This window comes from Arvicola amphibius, chromosome 2 (assembly GCF_903992535.2).
Source record: "Arvicola amphibius chromosome 2, mArvAmp1.2, whole genome shotgun sequence".
Lineage (NCBI taxonomy): Eukaryota > Metazoa > Chordata > Mammalia > Rodentia > Cricetidae > Arvicola > Arvicola amphibius.
This window is the reverse complement of record NC_052048.2, coordinates 113,141,833-113,165,679: the sequence shown is the minus strand read 5'-3', so window position 1 is coordinate 113,165,679 and position 23,847 is coordinate 113,141,833. Positions and strand designations below refer to the sequence as shown.

Here is a 23,847-nt window from a genome sequence, read left to right as displayed (position 1 = left end):
TGCCAGGGGTCATGAGGTTCTGGATCCTGGAAGTGTGTGACTTTGGTGTCACAGACCTGGTTACAGTCAGGCTCTTCCTCTGTGGGTGTAAAGGAGACGTGCATCTGCGGCCCTTAGACAAGCCCTGCACCGCAAGTGTTTGCTTAATCGAACAGAATGCTCACAGTTCTTCCTAACTCTAAAGTCCAGCGACTCTTAGAACAGGAAAAGTTACACGGAGATTTACTTCAGACAAAGGAGAAAAGTCCACGCGAAGTTATTTTATCACTACATTGAGTTCTGTGTCGTGGTCAAGTGTCTGAAGATAAAGTAGAAAATGCCCTTACCAATGAGGCCTGATCCCTGTCTGCAGGCGCTTTACTCTGACTCAACGAATAGATGGTATTTCCCTCTGCCGTGAATGTTTTGTCCTAGGATATTTGTGGTGAGGTGATTTTCTCACAGCAGCGCTTCTTACCCACAAGCCAATGCTGCACTGTTATTATAGGGTGGTGACTATTGCTGCTTTGATTTCTGTGCGGGTTGTATGCACGGTGTATGTGCGCATGCTCACATGTCAATGTCTGTGAGCGCAGGTTCCAGTGCCGAACTGCCAGTGTGGGGCTGGAGGACAACGTCTGCCTCCTGCTCGGCTGAGGCGGGGCCTTTTGTTTGCCTCTGTATACACTGTACTAGCCTGCCTGTCGAGCTTCCAGGGGTTGGTTATCAGTTCCTGCTTGTCACCTGACCATAGGAATGCTGGGCCCCACCCCCCCGACAGATAGACAGACAGACAGACACACACACACACACACACACACACACACACACACACACACACACACACACACACACCTGTGCCTGGCTTTATGTGGTGGGTTCTGAGTATTCAAACTCAGGCCCTTATGCTTGCATGGTAAGCACTTTACCCAGGGAGACATCTCCTCAGCCCGGGTTTTCTGTTTACTTAAACCAATTTATGGTTATCTCTGTAATAATACATGTGTTTGGTTTCTTAACTGGCAAGAGAAATGCATCTATTTTTTTTTTTTTTTTTTTTTTTTTTTTTTTTTTTTTTTTTTTTTTTTTGTTTTTCGAGACAGGGTTTCTCTGTAGCTTTGGAGCCTGTCCTGGAACTAGCTCTTGTAGACCAGGCTGGTCTCGAACTCACAGAGATCCGCCTGCCTCTGCCTCCCGAGTGCTGGGATTAAAGGCGTGCGCCACCACCGCCCGGCTCTATTTTTTTTTTTTAACATTTGCTGTAACCTATTCTGTTGCTCACTCTCCCTTTAGAATGGGGTGGGGGTAATTATTGTGTGAATCCTTTAATTTGGAGGGTGTTAAACTCTTGGCATATTGAAGTCAGCTTCTGAATGCACCTGCTTTACCTGTTGAGGGGCCCAGAGCCATGGTTTTCTGTAGCCTTGTTTTCCCTGGTGTGAATAACCAAATGCAGCTGCTTTAGCTTGTTCTCAAGTTCAGTCAGCCTGAAGCCGCGCTGACACAGGCCCATGTGAATAGAGTGGCTAACAGTTTTACAGAGAAGCAGACATCTCCCTTAGGAATCTTAAATATCAAAAGTGGATTGTTAGAAATCTCCACTGTAATAAATTATCTATCTGAGCCCTAGACAGAATCTTGGTGTCTTGCCCTATTTCTGGGCCGGACTGAAACTGTGTTCTAGGAGTTTGCCCATAATCCATAATACACAGACTTCTGAAGGTTTGAAGCCACAGGGAGGCATGGCTTGTCTGGCAGGGAAAGAGCCCTGGTCAGACAGAGGAATAATATTTATTTATTTATATTTATTTTGCCCTGAGGAGGGTAACTGAGACAGGAAGGAACTAGGAGTTCCTGAGCTCTCCTGAACTAGCTAGATTCTTGACCTTGGGAAGATGCCCAAATGCTGTGACTGGTGAAGTTTAAATGAGATGTTGCCTGTGCTTGGCTTTGTCAGTGATGACACTTGGGGGTAGGGTGGGGAGCAGGAGCCTGTCCTGGTCCAATGTGACTTCCCACTCAGGGAAAATCTACCCGCCCCAGCCCAACAGAGGTTAAAGAGAGGCTGCAACCTTCCGGGGCTCTGCAGCAGCTGGGAGTAGGAGCAAGTTAAGCTCCTACCCAGCCCCAGCTGGCAAGATCGCTGGTGCTTCCCACCCTTGCCAGAGGCCCAGGGGCTTCTGAGCCAGGCTGTAGGGATGGAGGAGGGGGTGGGTTGGAGGAAGGGAAGTATTGGTGGAACTGGCCTCAGTTGTTGACTTTGGGCCAAAAGACTGGATGGGGCTGCGGGACAGAAAGATGAGGTCATACCAGAGGGAGGGGCGGCCGAGGTAACAGGGCTGGGAGGTGGTGAAGAGGGCAGAGCACTGAGGGAAACACCCACCTCCCACTGTGGTCCTGTCTGTAGAATACCAGAGAGCAGAGAGAGGCTGTGGGCTGCGGAGCCGGGGTCAAGGGACCTTTGCATGGATTTGAGGTTCAACATCGTAGGTATTTTATAAAGTATGTTTAAAAAAATGGGGGCAGAGGGAGAGCCATTTGCAAAGCAATGGGGCTGATTTCCTTGTGTGTATGATAATCAGTTTCTCTGCCTCACAAGGGACACAACACGGAAAAATAAACTACACTGAGTTTCCCAAACTACCCAGGGAAGTGCCAGGGGGCAAATGGCAGGCGTGGGTCCCAGCAGGACTGCGCTGATTTTTCTCTCTCTCTCTTCTAACATAATAAACTCGGATGGAGTAAATATTTGAAGGGCGTCTGGCCTTCCCTCTGGCTCTCCGAAGGGCTGTTGGGATTGGATTCCCTCTGAGGGTGGGGGGAGCATAGGTCTGGGCCCCTGAGCCCCCTTGGAGGCGCTGCTGGTTTCCAGGAGCCAGTGCTTTGATGATGGCATCTGCAGGGCACAGTTTGACAATGAGGTGCTCCCGCCGTCCCACGGTGTGGGTTTAGAGCCCTCAGCAGGAATGCTCAGAGACAGAATGACTGTCTTCAGTTCTGCCCCAGGCTCCCTCTTCTATTTCTTTGTGTGGGCTCTTTTCCAAGCTTGAGTAATTACACGCTAGCAGGGGACCCAGGGAGAAAAGAGGCCTTACCAAGAGCATTGTGCCAGCAGGTTCTCAGTTTTCCTGTTCAGTGGGGCTCCTGGGGCTTTGCTTTCTGGCAGTTTTAGAAGGACAGTTAAAAATAATGGATGTAGCTCAATGGTAGAAAACTTGCCAATATACACCCAGTATTACCAGAACTGGGTTATCTCAGCACTAAGGCCCAGGAACTGAGTCGGGAACAATATGTTTGCTTTTGAAAAAAGTTCAATTGGATATCAATTGCCATAGAATTGTTTTAGAGTTGGAAAGAGCCCCAAAGATAGCTCCAGTGTAACCCAGGAAATCTGGAGAGACGGGGCACATGGCCAGCCCTGGCAGAGCAGTGCCCAGGATTTGTGTGACATCACTGTCTTAAGGTCTCTATTGCCGCTACGAAACACCATGACCAATAAGCAAGCTGGGGAGGAAAGGGTTTATTAGGCTTACACTTCAGCATTGCTGTTCATCACTGAAGGAAGTCAGGACAGGAACCCAAACAGGCAGGAATCTGGAGGCAGGAGCTGATGCAGAAGCCATGGAGGGTCTTGCTTCTCATGGCTTGCTCAGCCTGCTTTCTTATAGAACCCATACCACCATGGCCTGCCCCCCCACCCCCCCATTGATCACGAAATGAGAAAACTCCATGCAACTGGATCTCACGGAGGCATTTCCTCAACTGAGATGCCTTCCTCTCTGATGCCTCCTGCTTGTGTCAAAAGACACACACAGTCACCCAGTGCACTCTCTAACCTCAAGGATGTGCTCCCTACAGCTCACTGCCTTTGGGTGTCACTAGAATAATTTCAATAATTGATGCCATATTAAAGGATATGGCATGTGCTCAAAAGAAATGTCTACAGAGAAGGCAAGTTCACAAAGATAGGGTAGAGTAGTGATTTCCATGGCCCAGGAGAAAGGGAAGATGGGCAGTAGGGTTGATGTTGGGGGCAAGAGGAATGTTCTGAAGTTGGTGGCAATGGATATACAATTCTGTTATTATCCTAAATAGCACTTAGGTGCACACTTTTTTTTTTTTTTTGAAAAGGGCCCTGTAGTATATGGTATGAATTCTATCTCAGTGAGTCCTAATTTTGACCCTAACTATTGGGACAACTTTAGGCGGATAGAGGAGTTTTGTCCCTTACTGTTGGATGATTTCATAGCACAGCTCATCTGATAAGTCAGGAGTCAAGAGCCTTTTGAATAGTGAACGTCATATATTGGGAGTGGGGCTGCAAGTGCTTTATAAAGTCATTGGGTTCTTAGCTTTCCCCCACATCTTCCACTCCACTAATGAAATGGCTACACAATAGTCATCATTCCAATGAAGACTTAGTTATTTGATTCAAAAGTATTGAATCAAATATTCCCAATCCTCCTGTCTGTCTATATTTCTCCTGGTGTGTGTATGTGTCTGTAGGCACAGGAAATCTATCCTTTGTAACACGATTTTGAGTGATCAGCGTGGAATGGCTAGCCCACTGGTTGGTCTGCTCACGGTCTCTTAACAATTCTTTTCATTCTTTTGTGACTTCCAATGCATTGTCTTTTATTTCTAATTTTGAATCTTCCCCCTTTCCATTATTCGTTAAATTAGCTATAAGAATGTATCAGTTGTCAACAAAACTATTTTGTGCACTGGTTGAGCCCCACACTCATCTTTTACAGCTGAAATTCTGTGCTTTCTGAACAGCGACTCCCCATTTATCTCTCCCGGGGCCTGGCACCCACTGCTTCACTTTCTGCTGTCTGAATCTGACTTAGATGTCTTGTGTAAGTGGGCTCAGAGTGTGTGTGTCTGCTGCTGGCTTTTTACTGCATATCCAGTCCTCCTGGTCCAGCTGTGCGTGGCAGGTGTTAGAATTAGTTTTGAAGACCCCGTAATCCTTTCTGTGCGCACAGACTGGGTTTTCTTCATTCTTAGAAGCCAATACTCTTTTTTGTTTGTTTGTTTTAAATAATGAATTCATTGTTTAAGGGTCCTTGTCTGGCTTTGTTATCAGGATGAAGCTGGCCTCATAAAACAGGTTTGGAAGCATTCCCTCCTCTTCAGCTTTTGGGGGACTTTGCAAAGGACATTAATTCTTCTTTGAGTGTCTTGTAGACTTTGGCAGGGAAGCCATTTGGTCCAGGGCTTCTTGTTGGAAGTTTTTCATGATGAAACCAGTCTCTCTTACTAATTAAAGGTTTGTCCAACTTCTCTATTTCTTCTTTCTCTTTCTCTGTAAAAGATTTACTTTTTTTTTTTTTTTTTTTATGTGTTTGGGTGTTTTATCTGCCTGTCCGTACCTGTGGAGGTCAGAATAAGTCATTAGATCCCCTGGGATTGGAGTTACTGATGGCTGTGAGCCTTCAGGTGGTTGGGAACTGAGCAGCCAGTGCTCTTAACCACGGGGCCAACTCTCCCGTTCCGATTTTCTGTTTTACAGTGTTGGCGGAATTTTGACATCTCTCCCCCCCCCCCCAAGATATCCCATTTGTTGGTCTGCTCATAGGCTCTTAAGCCTCCTTGTTTTTATGACTTTCATTGCAATGCCTTCTGTTTCTAATTTGGAATCTTCCTTTTCTCTCCACTAAATTAGCTAAAGATTTATCAGTTTTCAACAAGACCGACTATCAAAGCCTAACTGCTTTTCCATCTCTCTCACGTATGCCCTGGTTGTTACCTTTTCTCTGCTAGCCTTATCTTAGCCTGTCTGTTGACTAGCTTCTTCAAGTGTAAAGCTGTGTAATTTCTGAGAATTTACCTTTATTTTTTTAATGTAGGCATTAATTGCTGTAGACCTCCTGTTAGCATGGCTTTCACTGTGAATTGTAGAAATGTGTGTTTTCATTTGTCTCACAGTATTTCCTAGTTCACACACACACACACACACACACACACACACACACACACGCACGCACACACACACTCCACTTTCTTTTTGAAACTGTGTGACTATGCAATGTTATTTAGGTTATTTGTCAATTTCCATATATTGGTGAATCTTCCAGTTTTCCTTTTGCTGTTGATTTCTAGGGCTTTCCAGCCTTATAGCAGGCAAAAATACTTACATTATTTTAGTCTTCCTAAATTTCAGGCTGTTTTGTGGCCTGTCATGACCTACTCTGGCAAGTGCTCTGTGTATGCTTGAGAAGGTGCTGGAATGCTGTGTACATGTCTGGCAGGCTCATTTGGTAGGGTGAGGCGGGGTTGTTGAAGCCTTCTTTGTGAAAACATTAACATCCATCTGTGTACTACCTCTATTATAAAGATATATCCAGCTGTCTTGGCCTCCCTCACATCTGCCTGTGTCTGCTTTTCTTTTGGTTCCGATGCTGGGTTCCAGCACATTACAGTCATTTTATCTTCCTTGCGCGTTGACCCTTTTGTTGGTATACAGCGTGCCTTTTGTGTGTATAACTTGTTTATTATTATTATTGTTATTATTTTCCCAAGACAGGGTTTCTCTGTGTAGCCCCGGCTGTCCTGGAACTCACTCTGTAGACCAGGCTGGCCTCCAACTCAGAGATCCACCTACCTCTGCCTACAAGGTGCTGGGATCAAAGGCGTGCACCACCACCTCCCAGCTATTTGTTTTTAAAATATTTTATTTTTTATCTTAGGTGTATGAGTATTTTGCCTACTTGCAAGTATGAGCACCACATGCATACCTGGTACCCATGGAGGTCAGAGAAGGGAATTGGTTGAATCCTATGGAACTGGAGTCGCAGATGCTTGAGAGCCGCCTGTGGGTGTGGGAAATAAGCCTGGGTCCTCTGGAAGAGCAGCCAGTGTTCTTAGTTGCTGAGCCACCTCTTCAGCCCCTGTTTGATTTTTGTTCTATGAGACTGAGGCTTGCTCCGTAGCTTAGGCCAGGCCGAACTCACCTGTGTAACTGTCCTGTCTCTTCTGCAGGACAGTTCAGACCCACACTCTGGCCTCTGACCTTCCCACTCTACTTTGATTTCCATCTCCCTTCCTTCAGTTTTCATTTTCGGATGATGTGTTCTTAACAAAAGCAAATCTCTGGGGGACCATAGAGTTAGGCTTCTTGATTTTGTTCACTTATCTGCCAAGAATGGCTACTTGTAAACTTTTTTCTTTTTTCTTTTCTTTTCCCTTTCTCTCTCTCTCTCTCTCTCTCTCTCTCTCTCTCTCTCTCTCTCTCTCTCTCTCTCTCTCTCTCTCTCTTTCTTGAGATAGGGTTTCTCTGTGTCACAGCCCTAGCCCTGGAATTTACTTGGTAGACCAGGTTGGCCTTGAACTCACAGAGATCTGCCTGTCTCTGCCTCCCGGGTGCTGGGATTAAAGGTATGTGCTACCACCGCCAGGTGAATCTTGCTTTTTTGTTTTGATTTGTTTTTCAAGACAAGGTTTCTCTGTGTAGCATTGGAGCCTGTCTTGGAACTCGTTCTGTAGACCAGGCTGGCCTCAGACTCACAGAGATTCACCTACCTCTGCCTCCCAAGTGCTGGGTGGTGTACGCCACCACTGCATTTTGGTTTTTAACACTTACTTTATCTGACTTTGTCTTTCTCCTTTGCAGAGATAATGTCCCTGACTCTTTGACCAGACCACAAGCCCGCCCTAAAGATGTGTTCTACAAACCCAGGTGGCTGGGTCACCTTCGACGATGACCCTGCTTTTCCATCTTCTCAGAAGGCGAAGGATTTCCCTCTGGAGACCCAAGGTGTTTGCAGACCAAATGGGCTGAAGCTGAACCTGCCTGGCCTCAGGGACCTTCCTAGTGCTTCCTCCTCCACCAGCAGCACCCCCTTATCCTCTCCCATGGTTGACTTTTACTTCAGCCCGGGACCTCCAAGCAACTCTCCTCTTTCTACACCCACCAAAGACTTCCCGGGGTTCCCTGGCATCCCTAAAGCTGGGTCTCATGTGCTTTATCCTATTCCAGAATGTTCTTCAAGCAGCTTCCCGACAACAGCAGCAGGAGCAGGGCCTCCGTTATCACCCACCAAGCCAAGCAGCTTACCCCATGCACAATTGCCCAGTGAGCACTCCTGCTCCCAGCTGCTTCCCAAAGCTGGTCTTGAAGATGACAGTAGCCCTCAGCGGGCCCACGGGGAGGCTCTACAGTTTGAGTCTTTTCGAGACGACTGTGCGTTTTCCAGCCCATTTTGGAAAGATGAAGGTAGCACTTCTCAGTTCCCCTTTGACTCCCTGGCAAGCAGAAAGCTGTTTTCCTCAAGGGACAAGGAAGTTCCCATGGATCAAAAAAGCCTAAACCAGTGCTCGCTCAACTACATCTGTGAGAAGCTAGAACACCTGCAGTCGGCCGAGACCCAGGGCCCTCTGGGAAACGTGTCTATGAGGAGTCTGTGTGCTGGAGACACCGCTTCTTCTTTTGTGCCACACACGCTCTTCCGGAGTCAGCCCAAAGCCGGATGGTCCTTCATGCTGAGGATTCCTGAGAAGAAAAACATGATGTCTTCCAGGCAGTGGGGACCCATTTTCCTGAAGGTTCTGCCAGGAGGGATTCTGCAAATGTATTATGAGGAGGGGTTGGAAAAGCCATTCAAAGAGTTCCAGCTTGATCCACATTGCAGACTTTCTGAACCCAAACTTGAGAACTTCAGTATGGCGGGAAAAATCCACACCGTGAAGGTGGAGCATGTGTCTTACTCAGAGAAAAGGAAATACCATTCCAAGACGGAGGTAGTCCACGAGCCTGACGTAGAACAGATGCTGAAGTTGGGGACCACGGAGCACAGGGATTTCCTTGAGTTCCTGACTACTGTGGAGGAAGAGCTGGTAAAGCTGCCAGCTGTTGCGAAACCAAAGAAGAACTACGAGGAACAAGAAATTTACCTGGATATTGTGGACAACTTTTGGGGTAAAGTAAGCAAGGAAGACGGGAAATTGGCTGACGGGGCTGTGATGACTCAGATCTCCTGCCTCTGCTTTGTGAACGGGACGGCAGAATGCTTCTTGACCTTGAATGACCTTGAACTCCAGAAACGAGATGAATGCTATTTTGAGAAAGAGCCAGAAAAAAGGGGGATTGAGATTCTTAACTACCATTTGCATGCGTGTGTGAAAGCTGATGAATTCAAACAGTCCAGAATCATTAAATTTGTTCCTCTGGATGCTTGTCGTTTTGAACTGATGCGGTTCAAAACGTCGTATGAAGGGGATGAGCTTCCTTTTTCCGTGAAGCCCACAGTGGCTGTTCAGGGGGCTTACGTGGAACTTCAGGCCTTTGTCAACATGACCCCAGGGCCTCAGAGGTCACCCCATGCCAGTTCCTTGAGGTATTGTGACAATATCATGATTCACTTTCCTGTCCCAGCCCAATGGATCAAGGCCCTCTGGACCAGGAACCTTCAGAGGCAGAAATCCCTGAAAGCCAAAATGAACCGTCGGGCATGTCTGGGAAGTTTACAGGAACCTGAATCTGAACCTGTCATTCAGGTCACTGTAGGGTCAGCAAAATATGAGAGCGCCTACCGGGCTGTGGTGTGGAAGATAGATCGGCTTCCGGACAAAAACTCAAGTAAATATCCAAGGCCTGGGTTGATTTTCGTAGGAAAATGCTCAGTGTAGCTCCCTACATCCTGGGCCAAAGTGGGCAGAGGCAGCTTGAGGGCTGAGGGTGTGTCAGCACAGCCAGGCGGGAGGGGGCGAGCCAGATGGCTGCGTTGTTTGTTTTCTGTGTTTAACTCTACCCAGTGAGCCTAACCTCTCCTGCCTTTTTAATATCTAAAGAATTGGCATCCTAGTTTAGAGATTTTTTTCTGTGGTGGTAAAGAGAATGTTTACAGGAATGGAGGAGACGAAGGAAGGCAGGAAGGGAGAGAGGAAGAAGAAGGGCGGTCTCCTCTGGCTCCCAGATGCAGCAGCATCTCATTCTCTGGGACTCTGTAGTTGATGCTGTTCATTGTGGACAGGCTGGACTGAGCCCTCTCCAAGGTGCCTCTGGGTTGCTCCTTCTGGGTTGGTCTCACCTGCTGGGCAGTTCCAGTTCCATTTCTGGTGACCTGGGGTCACGTGTGTGTCTGAGTCTCCCAAGCATCCAGCACAGAGCTGGATGGAATTTCCTGGAGGAAAGCAGTGCGAATTTGTGGGTGGACGGCGTGAAGGACTGGGTGCTCCTCTCACCACCCATCCGTGCTGATCCAGTCAGCTTCTGTCAGGGATTCCTGGAAAATCCAGTGCTATAGATGGGATAATTTTCATTAGAAATGTACAGTTACTGCTTCCACTCCACACAGACATCATGTCTGGTCCCAGAGGCTGTCTTAGCACCAATGGAAAACAGGAAATCAGGGTGTCACTCAGCCCTCAGAGGCGGTCTCTGGGTCCAGGAGGTTCCCAAACGTACAGCCACCTGCCTGCTTTCCTGTTTTTGTAAAAATGAGAGCCAGGTTTCTGATTTTGTGTACTATGTGAGATTAAAAAAGGGCAAATAGATTTCAAAGTCAACCTCGGAGAACATGTTATTAAGATCTTCAAACTGAAGCTAGTGGTGTTGGCTCATGCCTCTAATCCCAGCACTTGGGAGGCAGAGGCAGGCGGATCTCTGTGAGTTCGAGGCCAGCCTGGTCTACAAGAGCTAGTTCCAGGGTAGGCACCAAAGCTACAGAGAAACCTTGTCTTTAAAAACTAAAACGAACAAACAAACAAAAAACAAAACAAGAAACAAAAACCAAAGATCTTCATACTGGCTTCCCCCACATGACACACGGTTTAAGCTGCTTCAGCAGCCTAGTTAGGGGACAACCAAATGTATGATCTCTGGATTCTGTCACTCACTGACATGCCCACCGCACGGGAGCTGAGCAGCCCACACCATCACAGGCCATTGTGAGCAGACTACACCATACCGCCTCACCTTGTGCTGAGCTCTCTTGGCCACATCATAGGCAAATATTGTGACTGATGAGAGTCACATCAAGGTTGAGTGGAATGTGGCATCTGTAAATGACAGTGTGAGATATCTGGGAGGATGACAGGCTGAGGACCCTTTCTGCCCAGAGTGGTTAGGCTCCTCAGTCTCCCAAGTTGGCGTCTGGTACCTACTGCATCCTGTCTGTGGCTCAAACTCTCCTTGGTTATGTCAGCAAGCTGCAAGTCACGGGCAAGGACCAGTCCAGGAGGCAGGTACACCATAGGCTGGACCCGATTTTCCTGGCTACATCATTCAGTTCTGTAGGGAAGTGGTCCTCACCTTGGGAACATATGAGGTTCTCCTGGGGAGTGATTCAAACATACTGGGGCCTGAAGCCTTCCCAGGGATGCTGCTGTAATCTGCATGATGGGAAGCTGATACTGAGGTTATTTGAAATAGTCAGCTGTTCAAAATTCCTTAGCGCGCTCTCTCTCTAGTCAAAGCGCTTCCTTTGTTGTTCATAGCATGGAGGAGAAGCCCAAGGCGTGCTGAAGTTCCCTGAAGGTTCATGGGGGCCTTGCAATGGGGATGTGGCCGCTCTTTATCACCTACACTAGGCAGATGTGCACAGGAAAGGTCTGGCTGAATAACAAACATCTGGATGGATTCATCAAATCAGAGTTCCCCAAGTTTGCCCGCAACTCATCTTCATACCCCAGTGTTCTGCTGGAGTGCAAGCAGATGAAAAGCAAAAGAGCTCGTTCATCAGAGGGAAAGAGTGGGAGAGAAAGACACTGGAGACAATGGTAGCCACGGCGATTTAGAAAGGGGGTGCCCGAGTGAGACGCATAGCCATGGCGATTTAGAAAGGGGGTGCCCCAGTGAGACGCATAGCCATGGCGATTTAGAAAGGAGTGCCGGAGTGAGACTCTCCAGCAGCTGTAGCTTTCGGTTCCCACAGATGCATTTCTGCTTCGCTCTTTGCCACCAGCCCCTTGGTTCTTTGCCTCGCGATTTGGTCTTCCTACATCCATTGTCTTCTGCTCTCAGTAGCTCAGCTTCAGATGTGGAATCCGTCGGGTCAGGAGAGACTGGGTATCAACCAGGCCTGAGAAGACTTTGTGGTCTGCTCTCCCAGTCCTGAGCTGAGGAGCTACATGAAAAGAGTAATTACTAAGGCCCGACAGTGCCCTCTCGTGGTCGGTAACGGGACAACAGACTTTTCTATCATTCTAAGATTGACAAGTGTCTTTTAGGCGCTGAACCTGGTCTCTTCAGCTCAAAGTTTGAATGAGAGTTTATTAGTAAACACCAGAGTGGCCAAAAGCCTGGAAAAATACACCAGAAAACTTGGGAGAAAAATGCTTTCATCAGCAGCTTTTTTTTTTTTTTTTTTTCGAGACAGGGTTTCCCTGTAGTTTCTAGAGCCTGTCCTGGAACTAGCTCTTGTAGACCAGGCTGGCCTAGAACTCAGAGATCCGCCTGCCTCTGCCTCCCGAGTGCTGGGATTAAAGGCGTGCGCCACCACCGCCCGGCTCATCAGCAGCTTTTTAGGGAAAAAAAAAAGAAGTGTCGTTTCTACCATTTAAAAAGTATTAACGTCTTTAACTCAGATGTATTCCCATTTTCAGTGGGAAACTTCACTAAGAAATTTTTCCCGTACAATGTAAACATCAAATTAAGTAAACTTCAGTGTTTTTTTTTTTTTTTTTTTAGTCTAAATATGTAGAATACACAGTTCCCTGACTGGCAAGGGTAAAATTCAGCTTGTCTCTGCCGTGTACTTATGCTGGTTGGCTATCTTCACAACAGCCTTGTAATACCTCATTGGGGGAAACTGAGACTGAGAGAGTTAGGTAGCTTGCCTAGGTCCCACAGCTCTTAAGTAGCAGAGCCGGGCCTAGAATTCGTGTTCCAAAACAGTAATAAAACAGAAAGGCGTGGCTCAGTGTAGGCGTCCTGGCTGCTGCTGGAAGCCTATGGCCCCTGGTTGGCCACTGTCATCCCATCCTCTCTGTTGGTGCTGTGGGCAAGTATCGGCTGGCTGATTGATGGGTGACCTTTCTAGGCCTTTTACAGCTTCAGAACCCGATCCGTCTCTCTACCAGAAACAGGTTGCAAGGAATGAAAGGTGATTTATCTTTTAAAATCAATTTAAGCAAAATCTTTTAAACTCGTGCTTTTGTGCCTAGGGCTATCCTCTGATGAAAAATGTTGTTTTATTGAGTTGTCTCAGTGGCACAGGAATTTAATCTGGCTTTTGAAATTACTGCTTTATTTTTTTAAAAGTTACTTTTATTTAAAGTTAGATTAAACTGGATCGATTAGGTGCTATGAACAATGAGTGAGGACATGGGACATTTGTGGGTTTCTATAGAAACACACATTTTACTGTTTTGGTTATTTGTTTTGAGGTGAGGTTTTAGGCTGGCCTCAAACTCAGATGTAGTCTAGAATGACCTCACATTCCCAGTCCTCTTTAGTGCTGGCATTGCAGGTGTGTGCCTGGCTCCCAAATATTCATCCATTAAAACTCCCTTCCCTTGCAAACGCTATGTAACCCCCGCCTCAGCTTTCTGAGTAGACCCAGTACCCCTGGGTCTGGCACAGGGCCGGGCACAGCGTCGGGTAGCTCACGGAAACAATTCGCTTCAACGAGAACAAATAGAAATACTGAAGGCTGGTCTGCCCATCTCTCTGCTGTAATCTGTTCTAGTAAAGGCTTCCTGGGACAAAGAGCAGGAATTTCAGGAGTAAGAGAATCCATTCTAATGCAACAGAAAAGTACTGTGTCAAAACTCCAAGCCTAGCTTTGGAAAGTCAGGCTTTTGAAACTGTATAATTTCATTTGAAGTCTGTCTTTGCATTATCTAAAAATAAACCCTGGTTGGAAACAGCGACTGGGAATTATTGGAGTTTATTCAGTCGGCACAGGACGGAGGTTTCTAGGGGCCCGAATCACACTGCGGTCATAGAAATATTGTTCTTATCTTTGGGTCAGAGAACCTTCGTAACATTTGTTACTAAAGCCATTTTTAGAGTTGATCTGTGTGGGGACAGAGGGATGGTGCTCCAGGCAAGGCTCTGGGTTCTTCCCACTTGGTGCCCAGTTGTGTCTGCTGGTGGAGCCATCACTGTAGGGAGAAGCGCATGCTGTAAACTATTCTTTGGCTTCGCATCATTCTGACGCTCTGGTTTGGCTTCTTCTAGGTCCTGACCAGCCCCATTGTCTGTCATACAAGCTAGAACTTGGATCAGACCAGGAGATTCCCTTGGATTGGTATCCATTTGCTACTGTCCAGTTCTCAATGCCTGAAGCCTCAGCCTCAAGGACAGAGGTGAGGTCTCTGGGAGTGGAGAGTGATGTCCAGCCTCAGAAGCACACGTGTCTGCGGGCTTGCTACAACATCCAGGTATCCTCAGTGCCTTGGTTCAAGTTAGGGTTTCTAGATCTGGGGTGGGGCCTGGCTTGGCTGCAAATACTCAGGTTTCCCCTTAAGAATCAGTCAGTCTGTCTGGATGTCTGACTGTCTGTCTCTCCCCTTCTCATTTCTCTCTCCAGTGATATTCAACAAGGCTCAGAGCTCAGTCATGGAAACTTAGTGGTCACCATTGACAGCTCTTGAGAAATCTGTATGCGTGGCCTCACTGATTTCTTTCCCTACTGATAAAGTTAGTGAGGGGCAGCTGGTACATTGTCCTTTCCCCTCTGCCCTAAAGGCTACCCCACCTCCTGCTCCAGCAGCCAGGAACTGTACTTCAGAAAACTGGCTTTGCCCATGTCTTGTCTACTCTTGGGTCAGCTTGCTCCAGGGATAGGGAAGTGCAGTCACTTAAGGACCATTGAACGTCCCTCTGTAGGGACATTCCGTGTCAGCTTCCCAGAGCATGGCAGATTTAAAGTAAAAATTGTAATGAAAGCTATGACTTCAGAGAGCTTCAGGTTTGATTCTAGAAGGAAGGATTGGGAGCTTGGTTCCCACAAAACAAGAGTGCCTTGCTATTGAGCTGGTGTGGATTAGTGGAGGGGCTGTGTCTGTGTCCACAGCCGGTGTCTCATCAGGTGTAAACCGTACCAAAGAGCTGGTGTCTGTCTTGTCTCTAACACTGCCAGTGCTTTGATTTCTTCTAACAGGTTGAAATAGAAAAGAAGTGGATCCAAATAGACGGGGAAGACCCAGATAAAGCCAGTGGCTGTGTGACTCAGTAAACAATGATGCCCCCAGCTCAGATACGCAACCCAGGCTGGGGCAGGAAGCTCTGCTACAACATGGTCGGACTGAGTTCTAAGTAGCATCCTGAGGCCACAGATCCAGTGGATTCTGGAGAAACGTACGCCCCAATGCCGGCCCTGTGGATGCTACTCTTCTGATAGATTTCTGCTCTGGGAATGTGAGCAGGAATGTGTCCACGGTCTGTGCCAGTTCCATCTTCTTGAAAGTCGGTGAAGCTCTCTCTGATGGGAAACCTGCTGGCCATTTTGACTGGAGGGTGTTTGGGCTTTCTTCACCCAGTGACTTTGTTTTGTAATGTGGGTTAAGTGATTTCCCTGGCTTTCAGTGTAGTGATTGAATGAGAATGGACCCCATAGGCTCATTTATTTGTTTAGCACCAGGAAGTAGAACTGTTTGGAAGGATTAGAAGGATGGGGAGGTGTGGCCTGGCCTGATTGGAGTAAGTGTGATCTTGTTGGAGGAAGTGTTTCATTGAGGGGCTGGGCTTTGAGGTTTCAAAAGCTATGCTAGACCCAGTCTTTCTCTCTCTCTTCCTGTGGATCAGGATGTAGCTCTCAGCTACTGCTCCAGCATCATGAGCACCCTCGAGTTTCTGTGATGCTCCTGCCAAGATGATAATGTACTAACCCTCTGAAAATAAGCAAGCTAATAAGCAGCTCCCCCCCCCCCCCCCCATGGCCTCTGCATCAGCTCCTGCCTCCAGGTTCCTGCTCTGTGTGAGCTCCTGTCCTGACTTCCTTCAGGGATGAACAATGATAGGGAAGTGTGAGCCAAACAAACCCTCCCCTCCCCAACCTGTTTTTGTCCTGGTGATTCTTCCCAGCAATAGAAACCCTAGCTTGAACCATTAGCATGTGGATCACCAAGGAAGGCAACCAAAGGAGACAGAGCCCCAATTATGTGATGTGCTTCAGTAGCTGAAGATGGATGTGGAAGGCATGGGTTGAAATGGAGATTTGGATGTATCTGTAATTGTGAATTATCTATGCTCCTGTCCTATGCCAACACTGGGGAGTCATTCTCGGCTGTGTTTGTTACCTGTCTTTCCCTTGCTGTGGGGTCATTTTCAAAATGCCTTTGTATTCTGATTTGTGATCCAAAGAAATTATTTCCATTAATATACATATTTTGGAATGAGTCACTAAAATACAGTGCTTTTTGGTTCGGGGAGAATTCTTTTCAAAATGAGATCAGAATCATTGGACATAAATTAAGATATTTATGTTCATTAAAAGTGAACTTTAAAGTTCATGAGTATGGTTTTCTGAAAGCGGCAATGCTAGGACTATGTTTGGCCACAGTGTTCCCTGTAATTAACACAACCCTCTTGGTAGAAGGCTAAGCCCTGGCTTGATTCTGTATGCTGGTGCCATTCAAATTCTGTTTCATTCAGACTCTGCTTCGTTGAGAGTGTTTTCTTGTGCTGGAGAGATGGCCCAGCTGTTAAAGGCTAGGCTCACAACAAAAGCCACGAGAGTGTTTTCTTTGGAAGATGTGCAAAGTGAGAGGCACTGTGTAATTCTAGCTGTAATACTACAAGGAAATAGTTCAACTCTTCTGAGTCAGAGGAGTGGCTTGATGGTCCCGTTGTCTAGTGAGATGCCAATGGCATTAGTAGCTGGAACTCTGCCTGGAATTTCCTTTAGTACTTACCATGACAAGTCAGAATCCTAAAATTTATGAAATCGATTTTCTGAGGATTTTGTGTGTGTGTTTCTGAAAAAGAGTCCTCCATGTCATGTTAATACATGTTCAATTCATGTTGAGCCTTATCTGAGACTGAAGACTTCCTTCCCCACTCACTGGGTTTGTTTTGCGTCAGAAAGAGACACACAGCTGTTCTAAACCCCATATTTTGTTGGCCTACAGAATTTATTTCATGCATCTATCTTGTGTTACATTCATTTCGTTTCTTCACGTAGATTACGGCAAGCATCCATGATGGTTTGTACCTATCAGATTTCATTGCTTTTACTTCACTGTGACGGCACAGGAAACAGACGTCCATGCCAATGGGTTAGATGGCTCTTCTTTAACTTTGTTTGATATGTAGATCACGGTATTGGCTTGAGGCTCATTGGTGTATGTATGCGAGTGCATACTTTATAAAAACCCCCGCCATCTTTCCTTATCTTCTGGAGTAGGCATGCTTTCTCTTCATTCTGCTTGAAACAAATATGTGCAGTGTTGCTGGGAAATCCCAGGGAAGTTAGCTGGGTTAATTACATCTTTTTCTCTAAGGTGTTTTATGGCCTCCTGCCCGGAAAAGAACTCACAGTGGATGCAGATGAACTTAATGCATATTCATATCGCAAAAGAAATGCAGCAAAGGGCCCAGGGCATTACTTCTCCTCCCCTGAAGGTTGGCTAGTATGTGTGGGTCACACTGCTGGGGTCTTTAAGTCACAAGCCACCCAGACTTCAGGACCATCTCAGGCTTCAGTAACAGAAGACTGCCACACACCCAAGCGAGTTTCTGGAGCAATGCAGATAGCATTAACAGCGGGGGCAGCCGCGTAATTGTTAATTTGCACATCTATCAAGGACCTCAGATATCCATTATTTAGTGTTAAATTAACATCAGGGATGAGAGGCTGGAGGTCAGATGTGACTCCTGAGCTCTATGTGAAAACTTAGCCGGTGTAAGAAGTAAACTCTCTTTAAGGGGCCAGCAGTGATCTTCAAAAGCCCTTGCTTTTAAAGGAAGCCCAGAGGGAATTCTAGAAAAAAACACTTCTTTGTAACATTTTAATTTAGATAATTTCTTTAGACCATTTTGGAGTCTGTGGCCAACTTCAAGGACACCAGCAGTTTATAACTTGTTCTTCTGCCTTCACTGCCCTGGTCCCGTTGTCTAGCCAGCACGGGGCCATATTAACTGTTAATAAGTTCATGGGTTGGTTGTTACACAATCAGTTATACAGTCTGAGTGCAAAAACACTTCTCATATCCGTGGGAACCGCTAGAGTTAATCAATTACAAAGGAACACCAGCTCTCTAGTTTGCCTTTAGGACTGGTGTGTGTATTAGAGACCTAAGCGCCTTTCCTTCAGGAGGTGTGTTTCTGATCTCTCCCCTTTCTTACAAATTCTCTTAGATGGTGTTCCCTAACAATGACTTACGTTTTACTCACAGTATGACTTTTTTGACCTGTCATAACAAATACAGAACAGATTGAACTTTGATAATCATGTAACAAAGTATTTTGTAGATTACATATTGATTTTTATAAAATTAAAGACGTATTTCAAATGGTTCTTACTGTGCTGTGGACTCATTTCTTCTGCAAGGCCTGGGACTTTTTTTAAAGGTGTGAAATCAATTTCAATAATCTTAAACAACGGACTCTCTGTCAGATAGATGCATACAGCTTCACTATTATGGAGTCCCTCAACATGGCATCTTGGCCTGGAAAACGAATATCATCAAACTCTTACTGGTCACATTATAACAGCTGAGTCAAAAAAGATTTATTTTATTATCTACATGTGTGTGCATGTGCGTGTGTGAGAGCCTGAGTGTAGTGCCTGTGAGGTCCAGGTGGAGGGCTAGATCACCAGCGCTAAGTTACAGGCAGCTGTGAGCCGCTGGATAAGGGTGCTTGGGAACTGAACTGAGCTACTCTGAAAGAGCGGTATAGATTCTTAGGTCCTGGGTCATCTCTCTAGTCCCAAGAATGATTTTTTTTAGATGATATAATCATAACACATAAAGATACGGAACTAGCCTGAATCCTCTTCCCTGAGAACTAGCTTCCACGGTACTAGAGGCTACCCTGAAAGTTTCCAAAGGAAGGAGGCTACCAATGGTCCTACCCAGCTATGATGCTTAGGAATCAGATCAACAGCCAGTGTGGCACACTAACCCTAAGGGTGCAGTCAAGGCGTGCATACCTTGGTGGTCACCAACAGCTCTCTAATTGGATCTGCTCAACAGAGGGAAACCATGCCTGGTACTAGAAGCCTAGCTAAATACTCAGTGCTGATGAAGTCATGGGATTGGAGGAGAACCCATAACCACTGCTCTACTAAACCAGAATAATCTCTAATGACATTCTAAGCATTTGTCTCTGTCTTAGTATTTTATTGCTGTGAAGTGAATCGTGGCAATTGCAACTCTTATAAAGGAGAACATTTAATTGGGGCTGGCTTATTGTTCAGTGGTTTAGTCCATTATCAGCATGGTGGACAGCATGGTGGTGCTGGAGAGGTAGCTGAGAATTCTACATACAGATTGGCAGGCATCAGGAAGAGAGAGAGGGCCTCTGAGCCTGGCTTGGGCTTCTGAAACATCAAAGCCCACCCCTGGTGACACTTTCTCCAACAAGGCCATTCCCACCCCAACAGGCCATACCTCTAATCTTTTCAAATAGCACCACTCCCTAAGCATTCAAATATATGAGCCTAAGGAGACCATTCTTATTCAAACTGCCACAATATTTATACCCATAGATAAATGTCCAATCCCCTCACAGGGAAACTTCTCTTTGCAATAGAGGGAGACCACTATGGAAAACCACAACCAATCAAAATGCAGAGTTATGGAGTTCAGTCTCAGGGATAGATATATCTACAAAAACATCTTGCACCTGGGGCTCAGGGCATATTGCAGAAGAGGAGGCAGAAAGATTATAAGAGCCAAAATATGAGGGGGTTCACTGTGAAATTGTTTTCTAGTAACACTGAAGCTATACCCATAACGTCCAACACAACTGCCCCAGCATGAGCTGAATCAAGATGCCACCAATAGGCATGCCAAAGTGGATAAGGAAAAGCCCAGAAGGCCTCAACCCTACAGAAATAACTAAAGGCAGCTGAAGAAAGCTGGTGATGATGGGAGGGGTGGCTTCCTCAGGGAAGAGCATGCCAGTGCCAAATGACCAGCACTAAAAACATACATACAGGTGACATGGCGATGGGGCCGTTCATTTAGTAACATATATCTATATGTATTACACATGCAATAACAATAAAAAAGAAGCAATGAATTTGGAAGAGAGCCAAAAGGAATATATGGGATGGCTTGGAGGGAGAAAAAAGAAGGGAGAAATGTAATTAATTATACTCTCAAAAAGTAAAGAGAAAACAGTGATAATATAATCCCGACACATAAGAATCTGAGACGAGCATATGAATAAGATTTCATTCTGTTTAACTCTTTAACTCCTGAGGAAACTGGTGAGATGTGTTATAAATGGTGTCAAGAAACATCAAAGGACAGAGACACATGTAAGAAGTAAAAACTTCTGAAAGGAAGTCACAAACATGCTAGATCAATGGTTCTCAGCCTGTGGGTCGTGACCTTTTTGGGGTTGTCAAATGACCCTTTCACAGGGGTCAACTATCAGATATCCTTTATATCGATATTTACATTATGATTCATAACTGTCTTAGGGTTTCCATTGCTGCAATGAAACACCATGACCATAAAGCAAGTTGGGGAGGAAAGGGTTAATTCCGCTTATACTTCCACATTGCTGTTCATCACTGGAGGAAGTCAGTACAGGAACTCATACAGGGCAGGATCCTGGGGACAGGCATTGAAGCAGAGGCTGTGGAGGAGTGCTGCTTACTGGCCTGCTTTCCCTGACTTGCTCAGACTGTTTTCTTCTAGAGCCCAGGACCATTAGCCGAGGGATGGCACCACCCGCACTCACCACCAATTGAGAAAATGCCTTACAGCTGGATCTCATGGAGGCGTTCCCTCAACTGAGGCTCCTTCCTCTCTGATGACTCCAGATGTGTCAAGTGGACACAAAACTAGCCATTACAATAATAGTAGCAAAATTACAGTTATAAAGTAGCAGTGAAAATAATTGTATGGTTGGGGATTGTCTCAGTTATGGTTTCTGTTGCTCTGAAGAGACACAGTAACCATAGCAACTCAAACTGGGGCGGCTTGCTTACAGTTCAAAGGTTCAGTCCATCATCATCATGGTGGGACATGGAGGTGTGCAGAAGACATGGTCCTGGAGAAGGAGCTGAGAGTCCTATATCTTGTGTGGGCAGCAGGAAGTGGTCTGAGACCCTGGGCAGTATTTTGAGCAGATGAGATCTCAAAGCCCAACTCCACTGTGACACACTTCCTCCAACAAGACCATATCTGCTCCAGCAAGTCCACACCTCCTAATAATGCCATGAGCTTATGGGTGCCAGTTACATTCAGACTGCCACAGGGGGTCACCTTAACATGAGGAGCTGTATTAAAGGGTTGCAGCATCAGGAAGGTTGTGAACCACTGGGCTTGATGCTCTGAGCCACCAGTGGACTATGGTCAATAATTCTTCCAACCCTAACACAATTAATTTGCATTTTGTGGGCAAGAATCATGTTCATTAATATTAACTTTTTTTGACTTACAGACTTGATAAACAATTCTAGGATTGTGTCCAGTTGACACAAGCTAGAGTCATGTGGGTAAAGGAGACCTTAATTGAGAAATGCCTCCATATGATTGGGCTGTAGGCAAATCTGGGGACATTTTCCTGATTAATGCCTGAGTGGGAAGATGTAGACCACGAGGGTGGTACCACTCCTGGGCAGGTGACCTTGGGTTGAATAAAGCATAAAGCTGAGCAAACGATGGAGAGCCAGTAGTAAGTAGCACCCTCCATGCCTCCGCATCTGCTCCCGCCTCCAGGTTCCTGCCCTGACTTCCCCGGATGATGGACCACGGTTGGGAAGGGTCGAGCAAATAAACCCCTCCTCCTCAAGTGGGTTTGGCCTTGTCTTTGTCACAGAGCTAGGCAGTAAACTGAGGCATAAGGGGAAATGTTGATGGTTTCAATGAGCCAGCTGGACAGGACTCCAAAGTCTTCACCATTTTCCTTTTCTTTCTTATTTTTTTCTAGACAGGGTTTCTGTATGTTACAACTGTAGCTGTTCTGGAACTCCATCTGTAGACTAGGCTGGCCTTGAACTCACAGAGATCTGCTTGCTTCTGCCTCCCAAATTCTGGGATTAAAGGCGTGTGCCACCATGCCCAACTAACCATTTTTCTTTTTAAGAATTAAAAAAATTACATTTTATTATTTATTTTCCCCCTCTCACCCCCCCCCCCCCCCAATGCTCTGGGTGTCCCAGGGATTAAACGCAGGTCGTCAGGCTTGATGGTGGGTACCTTTACCTGCAGGACCACCTTCCATGCTCTTTTATCTTGTTTCTAAACAATAGGACAACCTTTGTCCACAGGATGGAATTATACAGTGTTGTAATATGTAAGTAGTGTGTATTTAAAAACAAGTCTTTAAAGTTTAGAAAACCACTGTTACACAATTGATACAGAGATAACTTCAGGTCAGGTGTGAGAGATGGGTGGTGTCTAGGTCGGGCCATGACAGACAGGAAGAAACTCAGTGTTGATTTAAAGCCACGAGGAGCGGAAACAAAACACCCTCCACCCACATTTATTGGAAGGTAGGCATTTGTTGAATTCAGCTTCTATTTATTTGTTAAAGCTGGAATCTCACAACAGCGTCTGAGGGATGGCGAGGTGGCTCAGTGATTAAAGGTGTTTGCTGCCAACACGGATTACCCGAGGGTGTGTGTGTGTGTGTGTGTGTGGCTCCTGGAACTCACTATGTAGACCAGGCTGGCTTTGAACTCACAGAGATCTGCTTGTCTCTGCCCCCTGAGTGCTGGAATCTAAGGCGTGCGCCACCACCACCTGGTTGTTTGTCCAGTTTGGTGGAAGCAGAAAACCTAGTCTCCCGGTCATCCTGGGACCACCGTATGTGCACTGTGGCATACTCCCCCCCCAAATAAGTAAGCAAGTAAACAAACAAACAAACAAACAAACATAAAAAACAAAACAATGAACCACCCTCCCCAAATCCCTGCCCAAGCCCTTTGTAGGGACCAGGTTGTAGGGCATTGTTTCAGACACCCCTTACAGTCAGAAGGCTTTGCTGAAATTGTTTCAGAGCAGCAAAAGGACTGAGCATGAACTGGCCATGTTTGCTCTCCATCAATCAGTCCCTCAGGTCCCCAGTTACCAGATTTTCCCAGTTTCTTCTTCACCTAGTCTGTCTTGCCCCATTTGTGCAGATAGCTGGTCATTTCTCTCTTCATGTGTTCTACATCCTCCCCTTCAGAAGTAGCCCGGAGCCAATGTGCATTTGGTCAGGTGTTGGCATTTACCAGTGTGGTTCATTCTGGGCGAGCATGCCATGAATTTAACCTGATTGCCTGCATATTTCCCTGGGTTATATGAAACAAGGAAATTTTTCTTGTTACAGATAAATTACTAAGTCCCTGCTATAACTGACATTAAATATATAAGTTTACCTATAATTTTTGGAATATTGGGGTTGAACCCAGGATCTGGAACACAGTTAGTAAGCACTCTGCCTCAAATTATATCATTCACAATCCATAATCAATTTAAAAAGGGATAGTTGCTGGTTATGGAGTGAATGGTTGAGTTCCGAAAGAAAACCTGTACCTTTACACGTTTTAATAGTGTACCTTTATCATTGTTGCCCAAGTTTTGAAGGATTAACGTGGACATGAAAGAAATGAAAGCCTGCATACCTCTGTGAGGTTCGCCACTAACCTTCCAGGTACCGGCATCAGCGTGGTCTTCCAGACATGAAGAGGAAATGCCGCTTTTAAAGAAACTCCGTTGTGTTTCCTAAGAAACTGTCTTTGTTCCATCCACAACCATTAGGAAGTTCAAAAAATGTTGTTTACAATACACACTCGAAACAGCAGATGGCGC

At 46.1% G+C, this 23,847-nt stretch overlaps 1 protein-coding gene across 3 annotated transcripts in view; it reads left to right on the top strand.

The window, feature by feature from the left end:
• Ston1 (stonin 1) overlaps positions 1-16,378 on the top strand; it is a 42,606-nt gene extending 26,228 nt beyond the window's left edge. For all 3 annotated transcript variants that reach the window (XM_038320446.1, XM_038320447.1, XM_038320448.1), the window contains exons 2-4: positions 7,595-9,559; positions 14,105-14,307; positions 15,030-16,378. In XM_038320446.1, the coding sequence (XP_038176374.1) occupies positions 7,642-9,559; positions 14,105-14,307; positions 15,030-15,104 (2,196 nt within the window). In that variant the 5' untranslated portion in view covers positions 7,595-7,641 and the 3' untranslated portion in view covers positions 15,105-16,378. The remainder of the gene's footprint in view (positions 1-7,594; positions 9,560-14,104; positions 14,308-15,029) is intronic.
• The last annotated feature ends 7,469 nt before the right edge of the window (positions 16,379-23,847 follow it).